This window comes from Stenella coeruleoalba, assembly GCF_951394435.1.
Source record: "Stenella coeruleoalba genome assembly, chromosome: 4".
In the NCBI taxonomy this organism is placed as follows: Eukaryota; Metazoa; Chordata; class Mammalia; order Artiodactyla; family Delphinidae; genus Stenella; species Stenella coeruleoalba.
The window spans coordinates 85,101,803-85,129,211 of NC_137149.1; the positions used below are offsets into that span (position 1 = coordinate 85,101,803).

Sequence of the window (27,409 nt, forward strand, 5' to 3'; positions counted from 1 at the left end):
CAATACCCCGGGAGAAGGAAAGAGAACTTTGAAATAAGGAGACACAAGGGCAATGATTACAGAAGGTTGACTGGAGGCATGAAAAGCAGGGAAAGCAGTCAATGTGAGAACTAAGACAAGCTTCAACCAGTCTAAGCTTCCCATATTCTGAAGGGCATCATCTTAAAGATAGGGGAAATTCATAACAGAAAGGCAGAGATCACAGTGAGAAAATAAGTTGTTTATTAACAATATCATTAATATTATTATTATTAATCATAGATTTTAAACACATACCAACACTGATACAAATAAAACACAGATCATGGTTTAAAAAAAAAGAGATAAAGAATGAGAAGACAAGCCACAGACCAAGAGAAGATAGTTGCAAAAGGCACATCTGATAAGGACTGTTATCCAAAATATAAAAAAGCACTTAAAACTCAACAAAAAGAAAACCCAATTAAAAAATAACTGGTTCAAAGACCTTAACAGACACCTCATTTAAGAAGATACACAGATGACAAATAAGCATAAGAAAAGATGCTCCACATCATATGTCAAGCAGTAATGCAAGTTAAAACCAGATACCACTACCCATCTGGTTGTGTGACCAAACTTGGAACAATGACAACTGTAAAAGTGGAACAACGGGAACTCTCATTTTGGAAGACAAAACAGTACAGCCACTTTGGAGGACAGCTTGGTGGTTTCTTACAAAAGTAAATGTACTCTTACCATATGACCCAGCAATCATGCATTTTTCTTTAGTCAACAGTACGAGAGGGTGGTATAGGAGTACTTTTTACTATGAGCACCTGCATTGTTTACATTATATATAACTGTCAACTGAAAAAAAATGGGCAACTTAAAATTTGCGAGTTAAGTTTTATTCGGGGACCTTACTGAGGACTACAGCCCAGTAGACAGGCTCTCAGCGAGCTCTGAGGAACTGCTCCAAAGAGGTAAGGGGGGGACCAGGATATATAGGAGTTTGGGCTAGGAAAAAAAAGGTAGTCAAACATCAAAATCAGACACCTCAAGTTAATGATTTTTAGTGCTTCTCTATAAATGGGAAGATGCAAGAGTCTGGGCTCACTGAAGTTATTCCTTATATAAGTCTCATAACTATCTAGGACCAGCTTCCTGTTTTTCTCCATCCTTAATTCCCCTTAGGCACACCCTGCAGGCAGCTGCAGTTGCTGGTGGCTTGAAGGTGGGTAACATTCGTTATTTACTGAAATGGCAGGTAACAGTTTTTCTCCACAATACATCTTTTTATGCATACAAGCATCCATATATAACTTCATTATAAATGGGAATATCTTATTCATCCATGCTGAAGATCTTAAAAGGGGAGATAAAGTAGAAAACACAAGTTTAGGATAGGGGCTGCTAAGGGTTGTATAAAGTATGGTAACCATAAGCGAAGTCTGAAATATAGAACAGTGAATACCAAGGGAGTCCAGAAATAGGCCAAAAAAAGAGCTCCCGCCCCCTTCAGCCATTCACAACTTGCACTTTTTAACTAGTAGCTGCCTCACAGAAAACTGTCTGTCAATAACAGACGCCTCTCTACACTAGCAACTCTGAAGCAAAGGCACACTTTCAAGGCGTTTCAATACTTCTAAGGACAGAAAATTATTTGGAGGACTAGGAACTGGAGTTAGGCTAAAAAGTAGAAATCGCAAGATTCGCTGAAGAGAAAGACGCCGTCACGCCCGGGATTACAAAAAGACTTGAGGAAACACGACAAGTAAATTAACTCTAGCTATCGGCACCCGATCACTCCCGAGCTCAAAAAACTCGCGCGGCTTCCCCACTGAAACCCCCCAGAAGCCACAACACCTGCCCAAAGCTTCACTCTCCCAGCCTCGCGGGGTCCGCGGCCTGCACTTACCAGCCCCCACGCGGCCATGTTCCGGCCCGGCTCAGCCCGCGCAGGGGTTGGGGGCGGAAGTTCACACGGGCCGCAGCTCCGGGCAGCCCAGCAAGGACGGAGTCACCCGAAGAGCAGCCAGGCGGAAACCCAGTAGCACCTTAAGCGAAAAAGGCGGTAGATAGCGGGAACTAAGGAGCCGCGATCAAGCGAACGCGCCCGGGAGCACGCCCACTCGCGCGCATCCAACTACGCAATTTAAAATGGGCTGCACATGCGCAGAATGGGCCCTTCGACTCCAAACGAAGAAAGCCGTTAGGGGCCCGCCCCCTCACTGGTACTCTCCCACAGTCCGGCCTTCCTCCTCCCAAGAGCCCCGCCCCATCACGTCGTAGCCCTTCCCCCATCTCACGTGACTCCTAGTCCCTTACTCCCACAGTTTCATAGTCTCTCTCTCTCTCCCTCTCTCTCTCTCCTCTCTCTCTCTCCCCCTCCCTCCCTCCCTCCCTCTCTCTCTCTCCCTCTCCCTCTTCTCTCTCCCTCTCCCCCCTCCCTCTCCCTCTCCCCCCTCCGTCCCCCGTCTCTCTCTCCCTCCCTACCACAGCTTCATTCTTTCCCTCTCCCTCTCTGTCTCTCTCCCTGTCTCTCTCTCCTTCCCACGCAGAGAAGGTGTAAAACTTCCTGACGGTTCTCTTATAAAGTAAAAAGTAATACTTGGAAGGATAAGAGGCAGAAGACGTTTGAAGAGTAATGTTTTACTGTGTAGGCTCGTCACCCACACCCCAGCCGGTTTATGCATCATCTCTGAAAGCAATAATGGTACAGTAAAAATGGTGATGGATGAGGTATTCTTTTTTCCAAATATGTGGGTAATATTTTTGTGAGGCATTGCCAACAAAATGATCTGTGTAAGTATATATCATTTAAGTGTGACGTCCTGAAAGGAGTCCTAAATCAGGAGTCTTGAAACCTGCTCAGTGGACTAGCTATGTCATGTAGGACAAGCTCTGGCACCGTTCTGGCAGTTTCCTTAATTACATAATAGGAAAGTTAAGTTAGATGCTCTGAAGACTAGACCTGACCATTTTATGATTCTAAGAAGCTATGACCTATTTTTATGATTTAATAAAAATTTTCAAGGGAATTTACATCAGAAAATGGGTTACTTTCTTCTCGGGCAAGGGAGACAAAAGCAAAAATAAATAAATGGGACCAAATCAAGCTAAAAACTTTTGCACAGCGAAGGAAATTATAAACTAAATGAAAAGGCCACCTACTGATTGGGAGAAGTTATTTACAAGTGATATATGCAATAAGGGGTAAATATCCAAAATGTACAAAGAACTCATACAACTCAACATCTAAGAAACAACCCAATTAAAAAATGAGCAGAGGAATTGAATACACATTTTTCCGAAGAAGCCATACAGATGGCTAATAGGCACATTAAAAGATGCTCAACATTACTAATCATCAGGGAAGTGCAAATCAAAACCGTAAGGAGATATCACTTCAAGATATCACTTGCAGACAAACTGCAAGCACATGTCAGAATGGCTGTTATCAAAAAGACAACAAAAATCATGTGTTGGCAAAGATGTGGAGAAAAGGGAACTCTTGTGCACTGTTGGTGGGACTGTAAATTGGTACAGCCACTATGGAAAACAGAATGGATATTCCTCAAAAAATTAAAAATAGAACTATCATATGATCCAGCAATTCCACTCCTGGGTATTTAATCCAAGGAAAACAAAAACACTAATTCAAAAAGATTTATGCATCTCAATATTCATAGCAGCATTGTTTACAATAGCATTGTTTACATTGTTTACATAGCAGCATTGTTTACAAGATATGGAAGCTGCCTAAGTGCCCATCGACAGATGAATGAATGAAGAAGATGGCATATATATATATTTATATACTTATATAAATAATGGAATACTACTGGACCATAAATAGGAATGAAATTTTACCATTTCCAACAACAGGGATGGACCTAGAGGGTATTATGCTATATGAAGTAAGTCAGACAAGAGAAAGACAAATGCTGTATGATTTCACTTATATGTGGAATCTAAGAAACAAAACAAATGAGCAAACTTAAGACATAAAAAGTTATAGATACAGAGAACAAAGAGGTGGTTGCCAGAGGGGAGGGGTGTGGGAGGAGGAGAGAAATAAGTGACGAAGATTCAGAGGTACAAACTTCAGTTGCAAAGTAAATGTCACAGGTATGAAATGTACAGTGTAGGGAATATAGTCAATAACTAGGTAATAAAAATGCATTACTTATTGAATAAATTCATTAACCAAGAGTTGAGCAAATAAATTTTTTAAAACTTGCAATGCTTTAACAAATGTTATCACCTGCTAAGACCTTTTTTCTTTTTTCTTTTTTCTTTTTTTTTTTGTAGGAAAGAGGGATGGAGAATTAACTCTGAAATCAGACAAGCCCGAGTTCCACACTCCTCCACTAATTCTGCCATAATGGGCAAGTTAATTAAACTATAAGTTTCTCAACTGTCTTGTCTGTAAAATGGGAACAATGTTAAAGTTGTTGAGATATGGATTAATTCCTTTTAAGATCTAGTTGAAATGCGTAGAACATAGTGAGAATTCAATAAATAATGCTATTGGTGTTATCAATATTATGGAGATTTTTATACTTGGTCTAGGAGAAGTTTTGCCAACCAGACTACATTATTTAATTTGGTCTCACATTTGGAATAGTTAATAATATACACTATCGTTTATTGAGTGCATACTGTATGGCAAGTTCTGTCATAAATGCTCTCCATGAAGTAACTTATTTAATTCTGAGAACATTCCTATGAGAAAAGAGGACTAATATCCACATTTTACAGACAACAGAACTGGGACAGTCTTTAAGTAACTTGCCCAAGGTCACACTACCATTAAACAGCGGAGCTGGGGATGAACCCCAGCATTCTGACTCCAGAACTGAGCACTTAATCACTATACTCTCAGTGAGAAATTTTAGCAAGCATAGTCATAGATGTAAAGTTCCACGTGTAAAATTATATCCCCCAGCTTCCACTGGAAACAGTAACTCTCAGAGGTATTTTGAGAAACTTGAAATGAAATGACATACTGGTATAGAATGCAGGGGTATGTAGATAATGAACTGGTCTGTTCTAGAGAGAAATTGGAGCTGCACCCTTATGAAAATAAAAAGTTATGCAGATTCCACAGTTCCCAAACTTTTCAGTTCCCTCTGCATCTGTCTTAGTATTTACTAGCCCCTCCATAATTTTAGCATCCTAAAATAGGGTTGCTAGTTGATGGAGTAATGTTTATAAAACCCAGATTTGTCATTACAGGCCCCTCCCCTCCAAAAAAAACATTAAGATCAATCCCTATGAATTGCCATGACAGCTGACTAAAATCTTGAAGTTTTCCATCACAACTACTTATCTATGTAAGGGGTGTGCGTGTGTGTGTGTGTGTGTGTGTGTGTGTGTGTGTTTATGTATCCATGGAACTATGTGTATTAGATGTGTATATGGAGAAAAAGGTATACAGAAATTTAGCTTGAAAGAGAAGTAGAAACTTTTAGTTACTTATGATTTTATGTTGCAGATAATTTCAAATTTGTAATTGTTAAAATTATCTTAAAGAATAGACCTTAAAAATGACACTCCAAAAATCAATTTGTTCTAGAAATTATAACATAGTTGCAATTACAACTTAAAATTTTCTTTATTCATAATGGACCCAAACTGGCAACGTGCCCATCAACTGGTGAATGAATAAATAAATTGCAATGCATCCATACTGTGGAATACTCCTCAGCAGTAAAAACAAACTACTGAGGCACACAGCAACACAGATGAATCTCAGTACATACTGAGGGACTTCCTTGGTGGTCCAGTGGTTAAGACTGTGAGCTCCCAATGATAAAGAAAATGTGGTACATATATACAATGGAATATCACTCAGCCATAAAAAGGAATGAAATTGGGTCATTTGTAGAGACGTGGATGGATCTAGAGACTGTCATACAGAGTGAAGTGAGTCAGAAAGAGAAAAACAAATATCGTATATTAACGCACATATGTGGAACCTAGAAAAAGGGTACAGATGAACCAGTTTGCAGGGCAGAAATAGAGACACAGATGTAGAGGACAAACATATGGACACCAAGGGGGGAAAGCAGCGGGTGGGGGTGGGGGTGTGATGAATTGGGAGATTGGGATTTACATGTATACACTGATGTGTATAAAATTGATAACTAATAAGAACCTGCTGTATAAAAAAAATTTTTTTTAATTAAAATTAAAAAAAAAGAGTGCTCTCCTAATGCAGGGGACCCGGGTTTGATCCCTGGTCAGGGAACTAGACCCCGCATGCCAAAACCAAGAGCAGGCATGCCACAACTGAGACCCAGCACAGCCAAATAAATAAATATTAAAAAAAAAAAAATCGGGCTTCCCTGGTGGTGCAGTGGTTGAGAGGACACAGGTTCGTGCCCGGTCCGGGAAGAGCCCACATGCCGCGGAGCGGCTAGGCCCGTGAGCCACGGCCGCTGGGCCTGTGCGTCCGGAGCCTCTGCTCCGCAACGGGATAGGCCACAACAGTGAGAGGCCCGCATACCGCAAAAAAAAAAAAAAAAAAAAAATCATGCTAAGTGAAAGAAGCCAGACATCAAAGGCCATCTGCTGTATGAGTCCCTGTACATGACTATATAAAACTATATGAACAGAAATGAGATCACTGGTTACCAGAGGATGGATGTCATGGCGGAAGAAGACCCTGACTGCAAAAAGCCAGGAGGGAACTTTCTGCAGTGGTGGAAGTAACTTATGTCTTGCTTATGGTGGTGGTTACCTGACTATATGTATTTGTCAAAACTCTTAGAACTGTGCTCCTCAAAAAATGGTAACTTTTGCTGTAAATTATACCTCAATTAACTTGACTTGAAAAATTAAGAACATGAGAGAGACAGAGAGAGAGAAAAACATAGCAACCAAATGCAATGTGTGAGTTTTGATCAGAGTCTGGTTCAGATCAAAGAAGCTATACAGAGCTTTAAGCAACAGTGGAAAACTAAAATATCGATTATCGCATGACAGGGTTGTAAATTTTCTTAGATATTATAATGCTATTGTTGATGTAAGAGAATGTCCTTACTCTTCATGTTCTTACTCCATCTGTTAAGTACAGTCACTTTAGTAGCCCTTTCTGACAAAATTATTCTCGGATTCAAAGGTTCTACTGGACTGTAATTGCCAAGTTAATAAAGTGTGCTTGCAATATGCAGATACGTGGCGGCAACGTTCACAAAAAACAAACAAACAAACAAAACAAAAAACAATGTTATGCACAGGGTCTTAAAGGTCTGCACTGAGTTGGTAATTTTAAAGTGCTGTATAAACTGACCAGTGTTAAGTTTCCTAAGTTACCTTGACACCAACCATTTGATTCTTAGTTGCAATTATACTTTATTATATATACATTGTTTCTCTTAACAGGAACACGGGGGACAACAAATCTCTATTCTTTAAGTCTCCATTCTGTAGCCTCTAGTTTACTTCTAGTCAATGTAATTCTTATCTCATAAAAAGGAGCTTTTGTAATTTAAAACATACTTACATTTTCAAAAGTTTGATATAGTTCTGCATTATAATTTTAACCTTGCAAAGACTTAAATTACTTTGATAGTACTGGGCAAAAATTTAAATAATGTACCTTCATACTTATTGACCTGGAAATGTGCTCTGGATACATTATTTGAAAAATGCAGTTTATCAAGTATCATTACAGTATTTACATGATTACATAAATATATACAAATAGAGAAAAAGTGCCAAAAAAGTGATTGGTACCCATCCAAACAGTGCTAATGGTATGGATGGTGAAATAACATGTGATTTTCATTGTTTCTCTATTTTGTCTGAGACGTATATAAGTTTTCCACTTATAATTAGAAAAAAATAAGAAATTATTTTAAGCTAAGTATGCACAGGAAATGATATATAAGATATTTGTAAATTCAAGTGCCTATAGAAATTTGTAAACAATAAAATGCCAAAACTGTAGCTTGCTGGCAATACCTAACAGAAAGAGATTTACAAGATGAAAGAAATAGGAAGACAAACTGCAAGCAAAGATGTGAGGCAGAAATGATGTGCTGTTGACACAGAAAATCTGTGAGATATTGTAAAGGTGCTTATGTTTGCAAAATGGAACTAGATTATGGAGCACCTCCAATGTTAGGATAACTTTTCACCTCTTCCTATAGACATTGGAAAACTGTATTGATCTGGGGGTAAGTTACATAAATTCATGATAGCTAATTTAGGCATTTGTCTGCTTACATAATTGTTGGGGGGGATGGAGAAATAATGTATTTGGGGCTTTCAGGAATGATTCCCAAAGATACACTGCAGAACTGACCCACCAAGAGCCAGCTGCATGAAGCAAACTGAAAACTGGGAAGTTGGTCCTAATGCTGAAGTCTGCAGAACCATATTGACATGGCATAATCAGAAAGCCACCATAATTACTAAACTGCCATGTCAAGAAAGCCACCACAGATAAGAAGCCTCCTGAGCAAGAAGCCTCCTTACTGCTTCTGGCTTCAGAAGCACACTGTACTTCACACCGATCATTATCAGAAAACCACTGTTCCATGCCTTGACTATCAACACCCATGAAACTAGTGATCAGACACTGGGACTTCTTATAACATTGCCACAGAAAAATCAGATGCCTACAGACCGTAATCGCCTATAGAAAAACCAAAGGCTGGGAAAGAATGAATTCTGTCTCTCCTCCGCCTTGCCAACATTGAATGCATACCCTCTCTAACTGCAAAGAAGTCTGGAAAATGTAGTTTTTAGCTTTTCAGTCTTTGTGGTAAAGAATGACACACTAGAAGGGGTTGGAATGGAGGTAAGGCACCAACCTACAGTTAATAAGTTTAGCGAGTTAAACCACTCTGACAGCTACTAATGTCACTTCGCTGGCTAACAGTGATTCTTTACCTTTCTTTTTTTTTCGGTCCCAAAAGACCTAGCAGAAACATTTTCTGAGTAATAATGACTCACTATGGCACAAAGTTTTCACATAATCATTAAAATTAAAGCTGTGTTTTCACTTATGGATTGTAAACATAAATGTATACAGTTCACATATCTTCAAAATTTACTGCAATGAATTGTGATGCAAATGACAAATCGTCAATAAACATTAAGTAAAACAAAGGTCAGAAATTTAGAAGTACTGGAAAGGGATTGGAGGCTCCTATTCATGTTTACTGATTGAATCAAATGGATAGTAAAGTATTTTAGAGATCCTTAAATATTATTAAAAATGTACATTCATTCACTTTAATTGTATTATAACATAGATGGCTCAAAAGAGCACTGAGATTTTGATTTTATATGAGTTAATCCATTATACTTTACTCAAAGTTTTCAGTTATATTTTTCATATATCCTGATGTATAGCAAATTCCTGTGACACAGATGCTGATGATGGCTATAATAGTTGGATTTTGGTGTATTTTCAAGAATTTGATAATAACATGATTGTTATACATGGCAACAAAAGAATCATATGTCAACCAATGTTCACATATATCAGAAAAAAGAAACTCCTGTCACAGTGGAGGCTAAGAACTCTCCAAATTAGAATCATAAAACTTTTCAGCTGGAAGTTATTCATTTAATAAATGGTTACTGCAATCTACTTCTTATCAACCTTGACTTCAACACAACCCCTGTATTTGAAAAACTCCATTTCCTATTGATGCAGAGGCTATACCAATAACTAAAATACAATGGGGCAAACACTGTAATTAAAAATGCATAAAATGCTATGGGAATGCAGGGTGAGAGTGATAAACATTCTTCTTGGGAATGGGGAAGGCTTCAGGAAATCTTCATAGAGAAGGATATATTCAATCTGGGTCTTCAAGGATAAGTAGGGAGTTGTATTAACAAGAAGGAAGAGTACTGAAGCAAGGTGTACAGTGATTGGAAAGGTATGAGGTGATGGGAAAGACCATGAGGTATTAAGACAACTGGGAGTAACCAAATTTACTAGAAGAGAGAGTATTTTTAAGGAGTCTCGATTTAAAAGGGCCCTATTACAAATGACTTTGTGATGCTTGAGCACATTGTTAGTGCTCAATAAATATTTAGTGCTGATGCAAAAATAAAGGAATGAATCTGAAAGCACTGAGAATTCATTAAAATGTTTGAAACCGGGGAATAACTTGATTACACTACATTGTAAATGATTCAGAGAGAAAAAGAGTGGAAAGTAAGAGGCTGCTTGGAAAGAAGCCTATTGCAGCTCTTCAGACAAGAAGTGAAGAAGCTGTTGTCCCAGAGAAGTTAACTGGTTTGTTCAAGGTCTAGAGCTGGTTACTAGCAAAATTGGCTTCTCTCCCTCTGCCCAAACACTTTTTCTACTACATTTTCTTACCTATAAATTCATCATTCACCACCTAAAACTTGAGATCTCTATAAGAGGATTTCTATTGTAATGGTGCAGTGGTACAATGATGTTGGAAGTTGTGGACAGGTCTAACTGGACAATAATATTTTAGCAGGATTTTTGCCATTTTGTAGGTTTGGGGCTGGGGGGAGACATAATTTGAACATTGGTACATTAAGGATTAATTGACTTGCAAATTGACAAACCAAAGCAACTTACAGTGGCTGTTGAACTGGTTTTCCGTTAATTTGGTTCATTTATTTGTATTTTTATTTATTTTTTGGCCATGCCATGTGACTTACCGGATCCTAGTTCCCTGACCAGGGATTGAATGCGTGCCCTCAGCAGTGAAAGCATGATCTCAAAAAACGCTAAATTCCACACAGGCAGAGATCTGTTTGTTAAACTCACCACTGTATACCCAGCACCTATATAGGAAAAGATTTTTTTCTTGAATTGGCATTGAAAGTGAGCCAAGGAAAGTCAACCAACAACTACAACATAAAGAGAATAACTTGCAACTGAATAAGATGTAGTTGGATTTACCTTGAAAGCAGTGGTCATAAAGCTTTAGTGTACCAGGAATCACTTGTATGTAGGAAATATAAGGCCACATCCCCAAACCGGGGCCTCTGAATCTGCATTTTAAGCAAGCTCCCTGGATGATTCTGATGTGGTGATTTAGAGCACAGGATTGGAATCAAATGCCTAGATTTGAACTCTAGCTGTTGTAGTTTCTTAGGACAGGGCCGAAAGTAAGCTCATCACAGGAGATGAATTGTGCCAAAGCACAGCAGTAGAGGGCTGCCGCTCACTCAGGCAAAACAGCACCGTCTGTCTTGCTGTGGTAACTTTTATTAAAGCATTATCTAGGTTTACACTTTAAGACTTGTTTTCTTAACATTTCAGAAGTGCCAAAGCAGCAACCTATGTTTTTATTAGTTATACAAGCAATAATTGGCTTTCGTGAGCACCTGCCGTGCTTCGTCCTTGAGCGCAAGAACAGCACAAAGTTCCCACCATTATTTTGATTATACTGAACTAGCACAAGGACATCTCCTTGCGTTTCCACCACTCTGTTTATACTGAGGACATCTCATGGATCAGTGCCCAAAGCACTCAATGCTTCTTTTGCAGGTCCCCGGTTTGCCGGGGGGGCACTCGAAGCATTCAGAACTGTTCACAACTCTGGCTTATTCGCATGCCCCCGGTTTGCCGGGGGGGCTCAAAGCAATCAGGACTGTTTGCAGTTCTGGCTTATTCGCCAGCCCCCAGTTTGCTGGGGGGTGCTCATGGGTCACGTCTCCTTTCCATGTCCTCAGTTATCCCACTACAAGCTGTTTTATTTGTTAGTGTGTAATTGTAGACAATTTACTTACCCTCTTTATTGCCTTGGTTTCTTCACCCATAAGTCTTTACTCAGATGTAACCCTCTTACTGAGGCCTACCTAGGCCACTTTATTAAAATTGCAACTCTTTTCCCCTCCCCAAACCCTTAATGGCATTCCCAATCTCTTTTAACTCTTCTCTACATTTTCTCATTTATTTCCATCTGACACTATAACATTTACTCACTATTATGTTTATTATTTATTGCCCCTTGCTAGACCCTAAACCCTATGAGAATAAGTATTTTTGTTTTATTCTCTGATGTAAACCAGTACATAGAATAGTGCCCAGAACTTAAAGACACTCAGTGAGTATCTGCTAAACGAATAAATCTACAAAATGAAATTTTAAAAAGAGTACTTTTTGCAAAATTGTCATGATTAAATCAGCTAATATATGTGAAGCGCTTAGAACAGTGCCACTTGTAAGCACTTAATAAATGTTGGCTATATTAGTAATATTTAGAGCTAAGAATTGGAAGTTTTTAAGGTAACTTACTAACTACTAAGGTAATGGGAAGTAACTACATTGGTCCTACCTGGTTGCCTCAAACTTAAAGCCAGTTAGTGTTAAATACCAATGGTGGGGGGCTTCCCTGGTGGCGCAGTGGTTGAGAGTCCGCCTGCTGATGCAGGACGGGTTCGTGCCCTGGTCTGGGAGGATCCTACATGCCGTGGAGCGGCTGGGCCCGTGAGCCATGCCTGCTCGTCCTGAGCCTGTGCCCCGCAACGGGAGAGGCCACAATGGTGAGAGGCCCGCATACCGCAAAAAAAAAAGAAAAAGAAAAAAATACCAATGGGGCAAGTAACCATGAATTGACATACTAAAGAAATAAGTGTGCTAACATTTAAATTTTTTCGAGCTAATATGTAAAATTTTACTTGTTTAATAAGCAAACAGATTAAAGCTATGTACTTCCTACAAAAGAAATTATTGAAATATTTCATAACAAATACACATTAATAATTCTAAGCACAAAGAAAAATGAATTATTTCTTCCTTTTAACTGATTGTAAGTGGTTTAAAAATACAACTGACTTTTTAAAGCAATGTGCTTCAATAGAAGAATATGCATTTTGTCAATCTTGCTGGGTTTTGATGGCTTACACTATTTCGAGACTTATAAAACAATCATATGAAATTCTAAAGTTACTTGAAGTTAATAAAAGTATTAGTGTTCATAGTCATTCATGTCTTTTCTTTTTTTTGTCTTTATCTGTTTTTGTCTATATCTTTAGACAGCACAGAAAGTGGGGAAGAATGGAGAGGCTTCATTCTCACAATAACAGAGGTAGGAAGGACATTATTTTTTGTTTTTTTTGTTTTTGTTAACTACCATTATTTTAAATAACTACCATTATTTTAAATAAAACTACTGTAGCAACTGTCTAATAAACATGAAGTACTTTGATAACTAACGAGCTCCCTAAGGAGCACCATGTTTTCTAATACTCTTAGAGGACATGAAAACTTCCAATGTTTGTTAGGGTCAGTTAAATACAGACTTTATCCAAAGCTAGTTTCTAAGTAAAGGCCTTGCATTCACATGAAATAAGGACTGCACTTTACCAAGATGATGGATGCTGGTTCTTTCTCTCAGCCAAAAACAAGTAAAAGTTTGAGGGTCAACTACCATGTAGGAAAGTCATAGGAAGGTAGAAGAGTGGGCCCGTTAGATATGTGAAAGGCATATTGACTTAAGGGGAGGGAGAAACACATTCCCTCCCTCTGTTGTGGAAAGGCATCATCGTGTGTTTGGCCTGGCACTTCTTACACTTACCAAGTGTATGTGATTAGGTGTCAAGGAATACACTAAAACCACCGGAAAAAACTTGGGGTGCATCTTCCTAGAACACTAATTATACTTGACATTTTGGCCAAAAAGATTTGTTCTTAGTTTTTTCCTTGAGGTAAGGATAAAAAGCATTATTTTTTAAATTATAATGTACATAGATATGGTACAGAATTAAAATAAAATTCATGTGAATTATCAAAAGATAACAATTTGCCTCTAATGTTGTGCTCTATAAATATTGTCTTTTACTATGTTCCCAGATCACTCTGTATATACATTTATACCATGCTGTTGTTAGGGCAACTTTAGTAGAAGTTTGAGAAACACAGACTATAGTTCAAAGTGCAGAGACATTGCTTTTGAATTAATTAAACTGGAGTTTGAGTCCTGGTTCCACAACTTTCTAGCTATGTGACTCTGGACTAGTTATTTAATCTTTCTGAGCCTGTTTTTTAAATTTGTAAAGTAGGGATAACAATACCTATCTTGTAGCATTGCTGTGAGGATTTGCAATAGCATAATGCTTGGGGCATAATACGTAACTAATAAGGAACAGCTGCTTCATTAGTTTTTCCTCATTCTATTATTTTTTTCAGGATTGGTATATAAGGGAAAAAGACTTACTGATTATTAGTTATGCAGAAGGATAGTCTCAAATTTCATATATATACACACATGTGATAAAATATAAACAATAATAGGAATTAATAAGATAATGTGTAAATAGAAAATGAAGTTCTAGTGTTTTCTTCCCAGACTCCAAAGGACTTTCTTATACACCCCCTGGAAAGCATGCACCCCACTCTGGAGATCAAGATGATATTCAGACACAGCTGCCTCAAAATATAGGCTAGGTTGTGTCACATGAAGAAAAATATTTTACCATTTAGATTATAACTTCTAAGAGTACATAGCTGGTCATAATGAAGTCTAAATTAGGGGTATGAATATAGATCAGGAGAATATAGGTGACTTAATCCAAACACATTTCTAGAAAAGATTTTTTAAAAATTTAATAGAGCAGTATCATAATCCTAATGTGTGAGTGAAAATTCAAAATACAAACACAAACACACGAAAATATAGACCTCTCATTGCTGATTCTCAATCATTTAAAGAACAGTTCCATCTTGACCCCATGTTGCCATATGGTTGGTGGAGCTTATTCCAGGTTATCTGTGGGACAGCCGGGCAACTTGCAGGCACTCCAGGACTTCCCTGGCAGTGAGATCCAGCGAGCTCAGAATAAAAAATGAGAGGTTTGATGTTACTTGAATCAGCTTGTGGTGCCAGGTGAGTATACTTAGCTTTGGACCAGATCAAAAGGAATGTTTCTTTCTAGTCAGGCGCCCTGTGCAGGTTCTAGCTGGTTTAGAGGCAGTTCTAAAATACCAAGATCCTCTATTCATGATACAATCCATCCATGTCTGTCAGGTAACAGAAGCTCCTTAGGACCAGAACAGGCTCATCTTTGCTAAAACCAGTTACTCTGCTGTCTTTCTTGTTTGCCTATGGCTTTAATTGGTTTCAGCTGTCAGTTCCCCTACATGTGTCACTCCTTCCTGGGCAAGTAATTAGACTGCATGAAGCCTTAGGGAAAAGAAAAGGAGAATTGAGACAGAGCGGACACTGAGTTCATTTCCTGAAAAAGGGAAGGAACCAATTGAAGATTATGTGGATGTATTGAACCCTATGCCAGCGTAAGTGCACCATGAACTTCAGTTTACTTATTAGATTGTTAAAATTAATTTCTAATTATCAAGGAGAGTTAGTCACTGGACTCGTTAAACCAGGGACAATAAGTTGTCTTGTGGATATACAGTATATCTATGAGTACATGTCACATTTCCTCTATGTCATATCACAAAATGCAAAATGCAGATTTGAACCAAGCCTCTTACCACACCTTTAGATTAAATAGATTTTTTCCAAAGAACAAACCTAAATAAAACTGCTATGTAGAAGGAAGGAAAGAGGTTTTTTCACCATGCAACTCTATGATTGACTGAGTTTCTACCAGGAAATTATACCAAAGATTTAAAATACCTGAATGCTTTATTCAATTGATCAATCAGTGATTAGTCTTGGGCTCGTACTTTGAGGAAGACATGTGTAAAGTGGTAAGGTGTTGTTGGAAATGAAGAGGCACAGAACATCCTGAAGTCAGCAACAGGCTACATTTGTTTTTTAACTCTTATATTGTTGAAAAATGTGACTAAGACTGTGAACCCTGGAATGTTCATCTTCTTGTCAATGAAACTTGTCCTGGTACCATCTTTGACATCAGGTTCTGATGTGTATTCTTTCTGTACTATAATCAATGAAACCTGCTAGCCATCACTCAGCTGAAACCAGGGACAACTGATGGACTGATAGGTTAAAAGGCATCTAGACTGCTTTTTCTTTTTCTTTTTTTCTCAATAAAAAAGTAATGCATATTTATTAGATAAATGAAAGAAAATTAAAATTATTCCTTGTCCCACCACTCAGAGATATTCTCTTTCAACATCTTGGTGTACTGTATATACTGCCAAATTTTTTTCTGCTGAAAAAATAGACTTTTCATTGACTATAATATTTACTATAAAATAAGAAGTGCAGGGGTTTCCCAGGTGGCGCAGTGGTTGGGAGTCCGCCTGCTGATGCAGGGGACACGGGTTCATGCCCCGGTCCGGGAACATCCCACATGCCGCGGAGCGGCTGGGCCCGTGAGCCATGGCCGCTGAGCCTGTGCGTCCAGAGCCTGCGCGTCCGGAGCCTGTGCTCTGCAATGGAAGAGGCCACAACAGTGAGAGGCCCGTGTACCACAAAAAAAAAAAGAAAAAAAAAGTCATGTATATGATGATAAGGTCTATGGAAGTAATAAAGCAGGATGAGGGAGATGGGAACTCTCAGAGGTGATATAGAGAGAAATTTTTCTAGTTGCTGTTGTTGTTTATTTAATATAGAGTGGTCAAGGAAATCCTCCTTTGTTAACTGACATTTAGGCAGAGACCTGAAGGAAGTGAGGGAACAAACCATACCAATATGTAGGACAAGAGCATTCCAGGCAACCAGTGCATAAGGCTAGAGGTAGGAGAAGGCTTGGGTTGTTCACAAACAAGAGGCCAGGGACTTCCCTGGTGGCGCAGTGGTTAAGAACCCGCCTGCCAATGCAGGGGACATGGGTTTGAGCCCTGGTCCCAGAGGATCCCACATGCCGCGGAGCAGCTAAGCCCGTGTGCTACAACTACTGAGACTGCGCTCTGAGAAGCCCACACACCGCAACGAAGAGTAGCACCCGCTCTCTGCAACTAGAGAATGCCCACACGCAGCAATGAAGACCCAACACAGCCAATAAATAAATCAATAAATAATTTTTAAAAAATAAGAAAAAAAACACTTGGAGTTTAAAAAAGAACAACACCACCACAAGAGGCCACTGGGACTACAGTGGAGTGAGCAAGGAGAAAGGGTTAGGAGATGAGATTCCAGAAGTGGGGGTAGGGCTGACAGCTCTAAGCCCTACAGGTCATTGTAGGGAAAAGAGTTATACTGTGAATGATAATGAGAGGCCGTTGGCCTCTGATGAATAAAGAAGTGACATAATCTGACTTTTCTATAAAAAGAATCACTTAGGAGCCTCTTGTTAAGGTTAATAATTTCTTTCTAGTGAAATGGTTTACCTTTGATAAAGTCAGTAACATTTACATGCAAAAGTTGATTTTTCTGTGTAGCGATGGTGATTGTATCTTTTAAAGTCTACTCCTTCCCTCAGAGTCTATAAAAACTTGCATTTCAATAGGGACTCTGGCTTAGTTAACATTTTTACAACTGATAATGTAATTGAAATATAGTGATTTTTGTCCTAAATGAAAATATTCAGTACATGATTATCTTTCATATAAGAGCTTAAACAGAACTTTGATTCTTGAATTTGCCATTCTTTCTGTGGATAATATTCTATTTTTTTTTAAGCTATAACACATCTGTCTAGGAATCTAGCTACTGATCCATATATAAATATCAATAATTCTAAATAGATTAAATATGAAGACACTGGCAAGTGAATAAAGGCAGTAAAAAGAAAATAGTCACTTATAGGACAAAATTAAAATTATGGCATGTGGCTGCAATGCTAGTATGAGCTACAACCCAAGAAGCTTCATTCACTTGCCAATTACTTCATATATACAGAGACTTGTCTTTATACACTAGCCATGTGGCAAGAATGTTAGATGGTAAATCAGATCCTGAGTCTGTGTGAAGTAAGAGAATCTGTGTGTGTGTGTTTGTGTGTGTGTATGTGTGTGTATTTTTCCACAATGAATATCTATGTCAGCTTAATCATCTTGTGGTTTCATTTTTTTTCTGTTTATTATAGGCTAACATTTGGAATTAAGGGTTTTTCAACTAATATGATAGAATATCATGGATTATTCATGATAATTTACTTGATTTATAATTTAATTGGCTACCTTGAAACAAATCCAAAACAAATAAAAGTTATGACTGGCATTAAATATCAGTGAGCTTATAAGAACTCCTGGGAGAAAAGTGAAATTTTCTATTTAGTATATCCTGGTAAAGGAGTCTGTCCTTTTTTGGGTTTAGGAAATTGAATATCACATAAAATACAGAATGTCTTTTAACTGTTTACTTCCACTTTAAAAAATAAGAGGATACAAAACTGAATTCAAATTTATTCCACATAACATCCCATTTTACAAAATTCGAAAATGAAGCCTGTGGAGGGCAGCAGCCTGCCCAAAGTCACACAGCTGAACCCAGGTCCATGGCGAGGTGGCTCCTGGGCCCGCCTCTTACCTGAGGAGCATCTGATCAGGGCAGTGACTGGATGGAGCCGGTCTCAGCTAGGAGCTGGCTCGAGGGCGGCGGTAGGGGTCGGGGTGGGAGGCAGGTACCCTGAGCCTCTGGCCCTTCTCCACCAGCAGTCCACGAACTTGGCATAGAGCCTAGAGGAATTGTTAGCGTCAGATCTGAAGCTGAGACTGCCGTGTTTCAAATCCTCCCTGAGACAAACCAAACACTCCATATCTGCCCGCCTCCCGCCATACGCATTCCCCACCCCCAACCACTGTCCTGGGAAGGTACACACTTTAGGTTACTTTCTCCTTTTTCTACATATGTTTGTCCCACAGTTATTGTATGGCATTGTTTTATGTTTTTAAGTTTTATGGAAGTGATATATTGTACTCACCAACCCACAACTTCATGTTTACCCTGAGGACATGCTTTTGGATTAGTCCGTATTGTTACCTGGAGATCTTGTCCTCTTGTGTGTCAATATTTAACTCTTCTTTAATGCCCTTCAATAACGTTTTACATATTTTTTAATAAAGTACTGCATATCTTTTGGGTTTTATTCTGAGCCACCTTAAGGTTTTGTAAATGAAATTTTAAAAAATTTTAATAATTCTTAATTAGCAAAAAAAAATTATCTCACAAAATTTTTTTTTAAAGATCTTTATTGGAGTATAATTGCTTTACAATGGTGTGTTATCAGCTATACATATACATATATCCCCATATTTCCTCCCTCTTGCGTCTCCCACCCTCCCTATCCCACCCCTCTAGGTGGTCACAAAGCACGGAGCTGATCTCCCTGTGCTATGCAGCTCTCACAGATTTTTTAAAAAAGAAATTTAATCTAACTGATTGAAAGTTAAATTAGATCACACAAGGAAGTGACTTTTTTCTTTCATACTTTTCTTGGTTGGATTGTTTGATCCATTTGCATGTGAACCCTGTGCTACTGTTCTGCATGAAATAAACAAAATCCTGAGATCTAATGGCTCTTTAAAGACTGTATATTTCCTGCACAATAGCAGCAAGATCTCTTTTAAGGTGGTCTAAATTAGTCCAACTTTTGATTTGCATTTTCCGCACGAGTGAGCTATGAGAAATAACAGCGTTTTCTGTTGTAAATATGGGTTGTGACCAAATGCAATGAGTTTCTATACTTAGGATATAGATCTAATGTCACAGTGTTTATTCATATTGTATTTAAGTTATATTTAACCTCATTAGAGTCTGGGAAAGGAGTTCATATCAAAATTACATGTCTATTTTTAGTAAACATACTTCCAGTTTAAATTCACATAGAAATTCATGCTTGTACAGCTAACAGTCATAAAAGTTTATGACATTTCATAAAACTGATCATCCCTCCACTCTCAAGAAACGTTTATATTTAGAAAGCAAGGAGTGAGGTAGAGTGGTCAAACTAGAGCATTCTAACACTGGAGTCAGTATGTGCTTATTTAGGCTTTGGGGAATAGTTTATATCTGAAAGTGGCTAGGAAAAACTTTAACTGTTTTTGCACAAATATTCCTTATGAGCCAGATATATCTATGATGTTAAGGATTATCATTATGTGTTCTCTAATGCCTCAAAATAGGTCTTTTGAAATGCCTGGATTTAATATATTCTGTTTAACAGGTCACAATTTTAAAGAATAGCAGTTGTAGAGAGTAGTAGAAGTTTAGCTGGTTAGACTGTATTGCAGTAGTCTGTAAAGACTTTGGCAGAAATCTAGACTATTAGGAAGCACCTGTGTTACCCACAAAACCAATTCACTCTCTTACAGGTTGTAGGAGAAATGTTCAGCCATGCAAGTTTAGACCAGTGTGCCTGGTAAAACACTAGCTAAAAAGGACAAGTTGGTTTACAAAGCAGTACTTGAAAGTAAAATTATCTCCATCTGTTAACAAATCAACTGTGGGAGAAAAGATTTTAGTTCTCAGGAAGAAGCAAAAGTCCTTCAATGGCAAATTATCAGGTGACTCCTCTCTTGATGCAAAATATCATCCACTTTTACCCAGTCCAGTGGTGTGTGAATTCATAAGACATAAAGCTATTCTTACAACAAACTTCATAATTTGGTTTTGTTTTCTTAAAATTGTTATGAGTACGTGGCAAGCTAGAAGTATAAACACTTTGGAAAGCCATTAGCCAAGAAAGCAATAGAAAATATTTACCCAAAATTCATTCCTCTGCAAAAACTGGGGTCAGGAGCTAAGAACAGTATTTATAACCATATTTAAGGCCACATATATCTTTTTAAAGACAGGTTACTTCTTTTTTGAGGTTGTAATCAGGAAACCTCAATATAGCAAATTTTATCAATCTAGTTTTTTCCCCGTCTTTATTCCTTTGGAAAAAAAATATGAAAGAAAAACACAGGTCTGAAATGAGAGTCAAAACCTAAGTGACTTCAATGGAATTTTTTTTCTACCTTATTTTCTGCCTTAGCACTTAGTCCTATTAGTCAAAAGTTCCAAGAGACTCTGTTAACTATTGCTGCTTTTCCTCCCACAGCTTTGTCATGGATGATGATGATGATGATGATGATGATGATGATGATGATGATATGATGGCTATTATTAACAATCACTGTCCCCACTTATGGGGTACATTTGTGGGTGCTCTGTTAAGTGCTTGACAAACATTTCCTTCAGGCACAATAAAAACTGAGACAGACAGTATTTTCCATGTTTTACAAGTGAAGAAACTGAGAATTACAGAAACTACTAAGTTAAAAAAATGCATTTAAAAAGTAGTAAAAAATAGTTATAATTTACTGTCTACATGTGACAGACATTGTACAATAGTAAGGATTTTTCACACATTTATTCACAACAGCACTGTGAAACAGGCATCACCATTTCCATTTTATAGGTGAAGAAATGAGGCTCAGAGAGTTCATACAACAGAACCAGAATTTGAACCTAGATCTTTCTGGTTATAAAGGTCATGCCTTTCAAGCTTTCTATCAGTCTTCCAAGGAATAATAATCGCTTATGTCATAAGAATAAAAGAATTCTAATGGAAATTGGTGAGAGTTTTCAAGAGTATGATTATAAAGGTCTTTTCATGTAGAGACAAAGACAAGGCCAGAGCCAGCCACCCCAAAAGAGGGTACTTGTAGGATTTCCTCCATCCGAAGTTTTCCTTCACCAGCCGGTGACTGATTCCTGAAGGTTCAGCACTAGGAAATTATTTTTGGTTTTCTTTAGGAGGGAAGAGGGTTGGTTAGGTTTTATCCCATGTTTTGAGAATAAAGCTCTATAGTGATTGGAAAAAATTATTAGCTGTTTTCCAATGTGACATCCAATTAAGAGATTTGGATATCACAGTAGATGATGAAAGAGTCCCTTAAGGAGAATTGTAGTTCAGTCCCAGAGGAATGTGACCTGGAAATGGAGAGAGGAGTGATGAAAAAGAACGTGGGAGGCCTTGTAGACAAACTTAACCTGATAAACAATTTTTCTCAGGCAGCTTCTGTAAACTGGACAGATGTTGAATTAGTTTGTCTTTCAAGCAATGGAGGCGTAATAAATGCTATTAACTTTTCAACATTAGAAAAAGTCTTGGTCCTGACACTACTGCCATATGAATCAAGGCAAACATACTGATTTCTGCTCTCAGTATAGATTAGTTCTAGCAAACAGCACTATTAGATGGGTTCCTAATATTTTTTTAAAATAAATAAATTTATTTATTTATTTATTTTGGCTGTGTTGGGTCTTTGTTGCTGCACACGGGCTTTCTCTAGTTTTGGCGAGTGTGGGCTACTCTTCGTTGCAGTGTGTAGGCTTCTCATTGTGGTGGCTTATCTTGTTGCAGAGCGCGGGCTCTAGGCATGTGGGCTTCAGTAGTTGTGGCGTGTGGGCTTCAGTAGTTGTGGCGTGTGGGCTTCAGTAGTTGTGGCTCACGGGCTCTAGAGCACAGGCCCAGTAGTTGTGGTGCACGGGCTTAGTCGCCCGCAGCATGTGGGATCTTCCCGGACCAGGGCTTGAAGCTGTGTACCCTGCATTGGCAGGTGGATCTTTAACCACTGTGCCACCAGGGAAGTCCCCCAAATATTTTTTAAAATTCAGTTTTATAAATATTTACTGTGTGCCTAATGCTGGAGTACAAAAGTGAATTGAATGTGCTCCTTATTCTTAAGCAGTTCTAGTAAAAAAGTACCATATCTCTAGGGTGCTAATAATTTAGTGCTATGTCACTACATAAAAGGAAGACATTAGGATTCACCTACTATACTTACATTCTCACCTATATGTTTGTATAATACTTAACACCTACCATGTCCATATCTCTAAGTCAGCCCTGAAGTTGGCAGATTATCTACGGTGGTATATGGCTAGCAGGAAGAACAGCTATTGAGGGCATTCTGATAGGAATAGTGATGAAGAAAGTAATTTGCTTTCAGTAATTCTTTCTACTTCCCTTTTAATATAGAGAATATAGATTTGACGTATACATACCTACATAGGATTTTATAATATTGTCTACTTTATAAATTACTGGCATTTAAAAAATGTTTCTGCCTGAAAGATTTTCAGTTCTTGATTCCTTTTTTCATCTCATTCTTTCTCATGCATCCACTCAATGACCCAGGTTTCCTATATCCCTAGTGTATAAACCCCCAAAAAGAGACATAGAAAACTAGAGTAATGGGAACATAGTTTTACTGTACAGGTGATATTTTATACTCACTTTATTTTGATTTGACCCAATAGTATACTTAAATGAAGATGAACTTTCTTTTTTTTTTAGCCTGCCAAGAATCAAGCACTACAAAGTGATGAGTGTAGGAAAAAACTACACTATTGAATTGGAAAAACCTGTAAGTAACTATTTCCTTTTTGTTGATTAATTTTCTCCTGCTTCCTCCCAAACCTACCTTATAGAATTCAAAGTAAGTTGGGAAAGCAGACTCCTTGCCTAGGAACATAGTGCTGGCGAAAAACAGCCATGTTAACGGGTCCTGAAGGTAGCAGACATCCAGGGTGAGAAATGAGATGCAAGAGCAGGTGGGGGAGGCAGAGTAGATCATCTGCTATCAATTCTTCCCACTTCTTTCTTTCTCTGAAGATCTTTATCAATATAATTATCTCAGGGAGAGAAAAATATTTTTGTTAAGCATCTATTTTACATCTTCTAATTAGAAGTATACAAGTATTCCAATGTGCTTACTTATAAATTTATTTATTTTATTTATTTATTTTTGGCTGCGTTTGGTCTTCGTTGTTGTGCGCGGGCTTTCTCTAGTTGCAGAGAGCGGGGGCTACTTTTCGTTGCGGTGCACAGGCTTCTCATTGCAGTGGCTTCTCTTGTTGCGGAGCACGGGCTCTAGGAGCGCTGGCTTCAGTAGTTGTGGCTCACAGGCTCTAGAGCGCAGGCTCAGTAGTTGTGGCGCATGGGTTTAGTTGCTTCGTGGCATGTGGGATCTTCCCGGACCAGGGCTCAAACCTGTGTCCCCTGCATTGGCAGGTGGATTCCTAACCACCAGGGAAGCCCCCAATGTTCTTATTTCTAATGGGAAAAAAAATCTTTAAATGCCTGGTCCTTTAATACCCACCATGCAGAAGTTCAGAAATTCCCCTCTTGATAGTACCAAGTAGTGAAGAAAGGATTTCTTCCTTGTATTCAACCCCTCTCCTACCCCAACTGACTTGTAGTTATAACCATTCGATACTATGTTAGGCACAGAGCCAAATACTTCACACACGCCATCTAATTTAATCTTTATCATTACCCTGAGGTAGCACCTATTATACAGGTGGAAAAACTGGTATTTACACTGGTTTCAGCCAATGACAATGAAGTAATGTGGCCTGTGGTCCGGGATGCTGGGGAAAGGAAGCATCTGTAATGTCAGGCTGCAGTGGTGGGAAGACTGAGTCAGGAAAGTGCTATCACTTAAATGGATTCGATAGGTCTTGAAGATGTTTATGGTATCTTCTCTAAAATTGAGCTCCTAGTTCCTCTGCCTCTCCAGGCCCATTGTATTGATCAGAGAAAGGGAGTGTAGTGTTGAATTTCTTATGTTCTGGCCATAACCCTTAGAGTGCAGACCTTTACCAAGAGCAAGACAGCAGCTGCTTCATATACCCCACTTGCATCTTTGCCATAAATGCCTCCCAGAGATTGTCAGTTCTCATGTCCACGCCTGACTGGGCTTTTTCAGAAATTCTAATGAAGGAAACAGAGAATTCGATTGCTGAAGGATAATTCAAATAACCAAGTGACTGGAAGCAATGGTTGGGGAGGAAGAATGTGCCTCTGCAACAGGTGAACTGGGGCTCATTTATCTGTCATTAGCCCCAACAGTCCCCAGTGTACACAAAGTGAACAGCCTGGATTATTCTTTCACCTTTCATACTCCTCAATCCTACCCTTCAACCAGGTTGTCATTTTGTGAATTCTTTTTCCTCTTTAAGTTTACCAGGGATATTCAGGTTTAACCTGGTTTTACTTGCCAAAAAATATTGGCTTAGGGGGTAGCAAGACATTTTAGTTACTCCTAGCCAAGTAAATTAGCCTGTTACAATGAGATATTAAAACGCTAAGTTCTCTGGCTTTAAAGGGGTCTTTAGTTTCAAGCAGAAGAAAGTGGCTAACAAGCAAAAAAAAGAATTTAAGAACATAGGAAGCCCATAGAATGACTGGAAGGCTAGAAAACCTTCAGGGACTAGGAAGCAGTTACTTGTACTAAGCATCATCTGATTAGGAATCTGCTTTCTTGATCCTCTACTCAAGTTCAAATTTCAGGAAGGGAGCTTTTTTGGGCCTAACTTGAATCACATTCTCATACAGTAACTGGGAAAGAGCAGAGTAATTAATTATTGTCCACCAAACTGTATACAATAGGAAAGGGGTAATTTCTTTATAGGGAATTAGATACGGTTATAAAGGAGAAAGAAAATGCATGGGTAGGTAAAACCCTGGCCATTCAGTAAGCTATTGAAGTGAGGAATTGACACGATTTTCTGGAGGATAGGAAATACACAGTAATCTCCATTAGATTTCATTTGAGCTTTCTCTTACTCTATCTTTACACAGGTGACACTGACCTTCTCTTATTCTCTGTTTACAGGTAACACTCCCAAATCTTTTCAGCGTCATTGATTATTTCGTGAAGGAGACTCGAGGAAATTTACGACCATTTATATATTCAACTGATGAAACCCTTGGTATGTTCTTCACTTCATTGCTATATTAAGAAAAGGAAAACAAAACAACAACAAAGAAACCTACATATGATTTGTAATACCAACCAGGTAGGATTATATAGTTTAGCCTTTAAATTTATCCATTTGGAAATCATTTTGTCACTGACCCTGTGAAAATAAGGGAAGTACCAATAAATCCTGGTGGATGGAGTATAGGCTCACTTTAGAGAAAAAAATCCTGAGGCATGTATTGTGACTATTAACTTCATTCCATCATTCTACTCAACTTTATCAAACAAATTTGATGAGAAGAAAGCCATACAGAGTCACAGAAACCAAACAGGGAATTTAAAGGTATGGTCTGTCAACAATGTCAGATGCTTGAGACATGAAAATGGATGCGGATTAAGGGGACACTATGGGGATTGGCCAGTAGGCAACAGATGAATTGAGAGTGCAGTCTTATTCCACTGTAAAGGCAGAAGGCAGAGTGCAAGATAACAAGTAGTGGGTGGGTAGTGAGGAACTACAGATGAAGATCGTAGTTAGGATTGGCTATGGGGCCCCTTGTTCATAAGTTATTAAGAATTTCAAAATAGTGGTAGCAGACCATTAAACCAAGCATGAGACCCAGTGCAAGTACACAGTTCACATGACCACAAAGCCCTGTTTGTAGTGCAGTTTTTGGCAAAGCAGGGCAGGCTGGATGTGACAGTTTCTTTCCATCCTTTGAAACAATCCCTGGTGCACATGGTCACTTGACAAGCTGTAAGCAGGAGAGAAAAAATATCTACAGATTATGAGGCAAAACAACTTGGTTTGGTTACCGCATCAGGGCATATCTGGAAAGTCTCACTAATTAAAAGGACGGCAAGCTTTAAAGGTCCAAGTTTTAAAACATGGGTATGACTCTTGTGATGCCAAATAATTTTAATAAACTTAGAGTCTGAAGGAACTTTAGAAAATTATCCAGTATAGTGTCCCATTCTGTATAGGAATCACCTGCACACTCAATACAGAAAACGTCTCTAAGATGTGACCAGTTTGTAAATTCTTAATGACAGTCACCTCACTGATTTTTAACGCAGCATAGTTCACTTTTGGTCAGCTCTCATTTTAGATAATTATTTCTACTATTGAGTCTGAAACATTCTTCCTTTAACTTATACATATTAATACAACTTTTGGCTTTAAAACCATCAAATATTTAAAAACTGCCACCATGTCCCCCCTTAGTCTCACTTTGTCAACTACAGATTATTGGCCCTGTCAGCTCTCTCTCTCTCATCTTTGACCTTCTCTATCTTAAAATATAACCACAAAGGATGAACATGTTATTATGGATATGTCAGCATAATACATTGCCTGGGCTTTATGCAGGAAAATACCACCTAATAGAAATCTCTGGGAATGTGCTATTAATGTGCTTCTTTTTTTCCCCCAGAGATGAAAGGATTTCCTGTAACATCTCTAAAATAATTTTTTAAAAAAGGGGTGAGGGATCCAATATAATTTGCCTCCTCTATGGATGATATTGTGTCAGTTATCTAATGCTGTGTAACAAACCGCCCCTAAAGCATGGTGGTTAAATCAACAACCGTTTTATTTGCTCACGACTCTGCACATCAGCAGTTTGGATTGGATTCAGTTGGGCAGTTCTTCTGCTAGTCTCACTTGGTGTCATTCACAGGACTATAACCAGCTGGTGGCTTGACTGGAGCTGCATGGTCCAAGTTGGGCTCATTTGCACATCTGGTGCTGGTGGTCAGCTGGGGCTGGCTGAACCACTCTCTTCATGTGGTCTCTAATCCTGGAGGAGGTTAGCCCATGTTCTCTCACATGAGAACTCGGAGTAGTTAAGGAGGGAAGGGTAGCTGCATGTACTTGGGCTAGGAATTCTTAGTGTTGAGAACAAAGTATGGCCCTTTTGGAGC

At 38.5% G+C, this 27,409-nt stretch overlaps 2 protein-coding genes across 5 annotated transcripts in view; one reads left to right on the forward strand and one right to left on the reverse strand.

The window, feature by feature from the left end:
* The window catches only part of CENPC (centromere protein C), an 89,960-nt gene extending 87,819 nt beyond the window's left edge, over window positions 1-2,141 (reverse strand). For all 4 annotated transcript variants that reach the window (XR_013828135.1, XM_079920014.1, XM_079920013.1 and 1 more), the window contains exon 1: window positions 1,880-2,141. Coding sequence is in view for 3 of the 4 variants with exons in the window: in XM_079920014.1 (XP_079776140.1) it covers window positions 1,880-1,897 (18 nt within the window). In the remaining variant the exon portion in view is untranslated. The remainder of the gene's footprint in view (window positions 1-1,879) is intronic.
* Window positions 1,896-26,954, forward strand: STAP1 (signal transducing adaptor family member 1; the record flags this gene model as incomplete). Its single annotated transcript, XM_079919813.1, is given in 8 exon segments — window positions 1,896-2,011; window positions 4,276-4,352; window positions 12,955-13,007; window positions 15,043-15,097; window positions 15,100-15,211; window positions 23,077-23,146; window positions 25,400-25,496; window positions 26,920-26,954. Coding segments are annotated over 8 exon segments (615 nt in total).
* Between the last annotated feature and the right edge of the window lie 455 nt (window positions 26,955-27,409).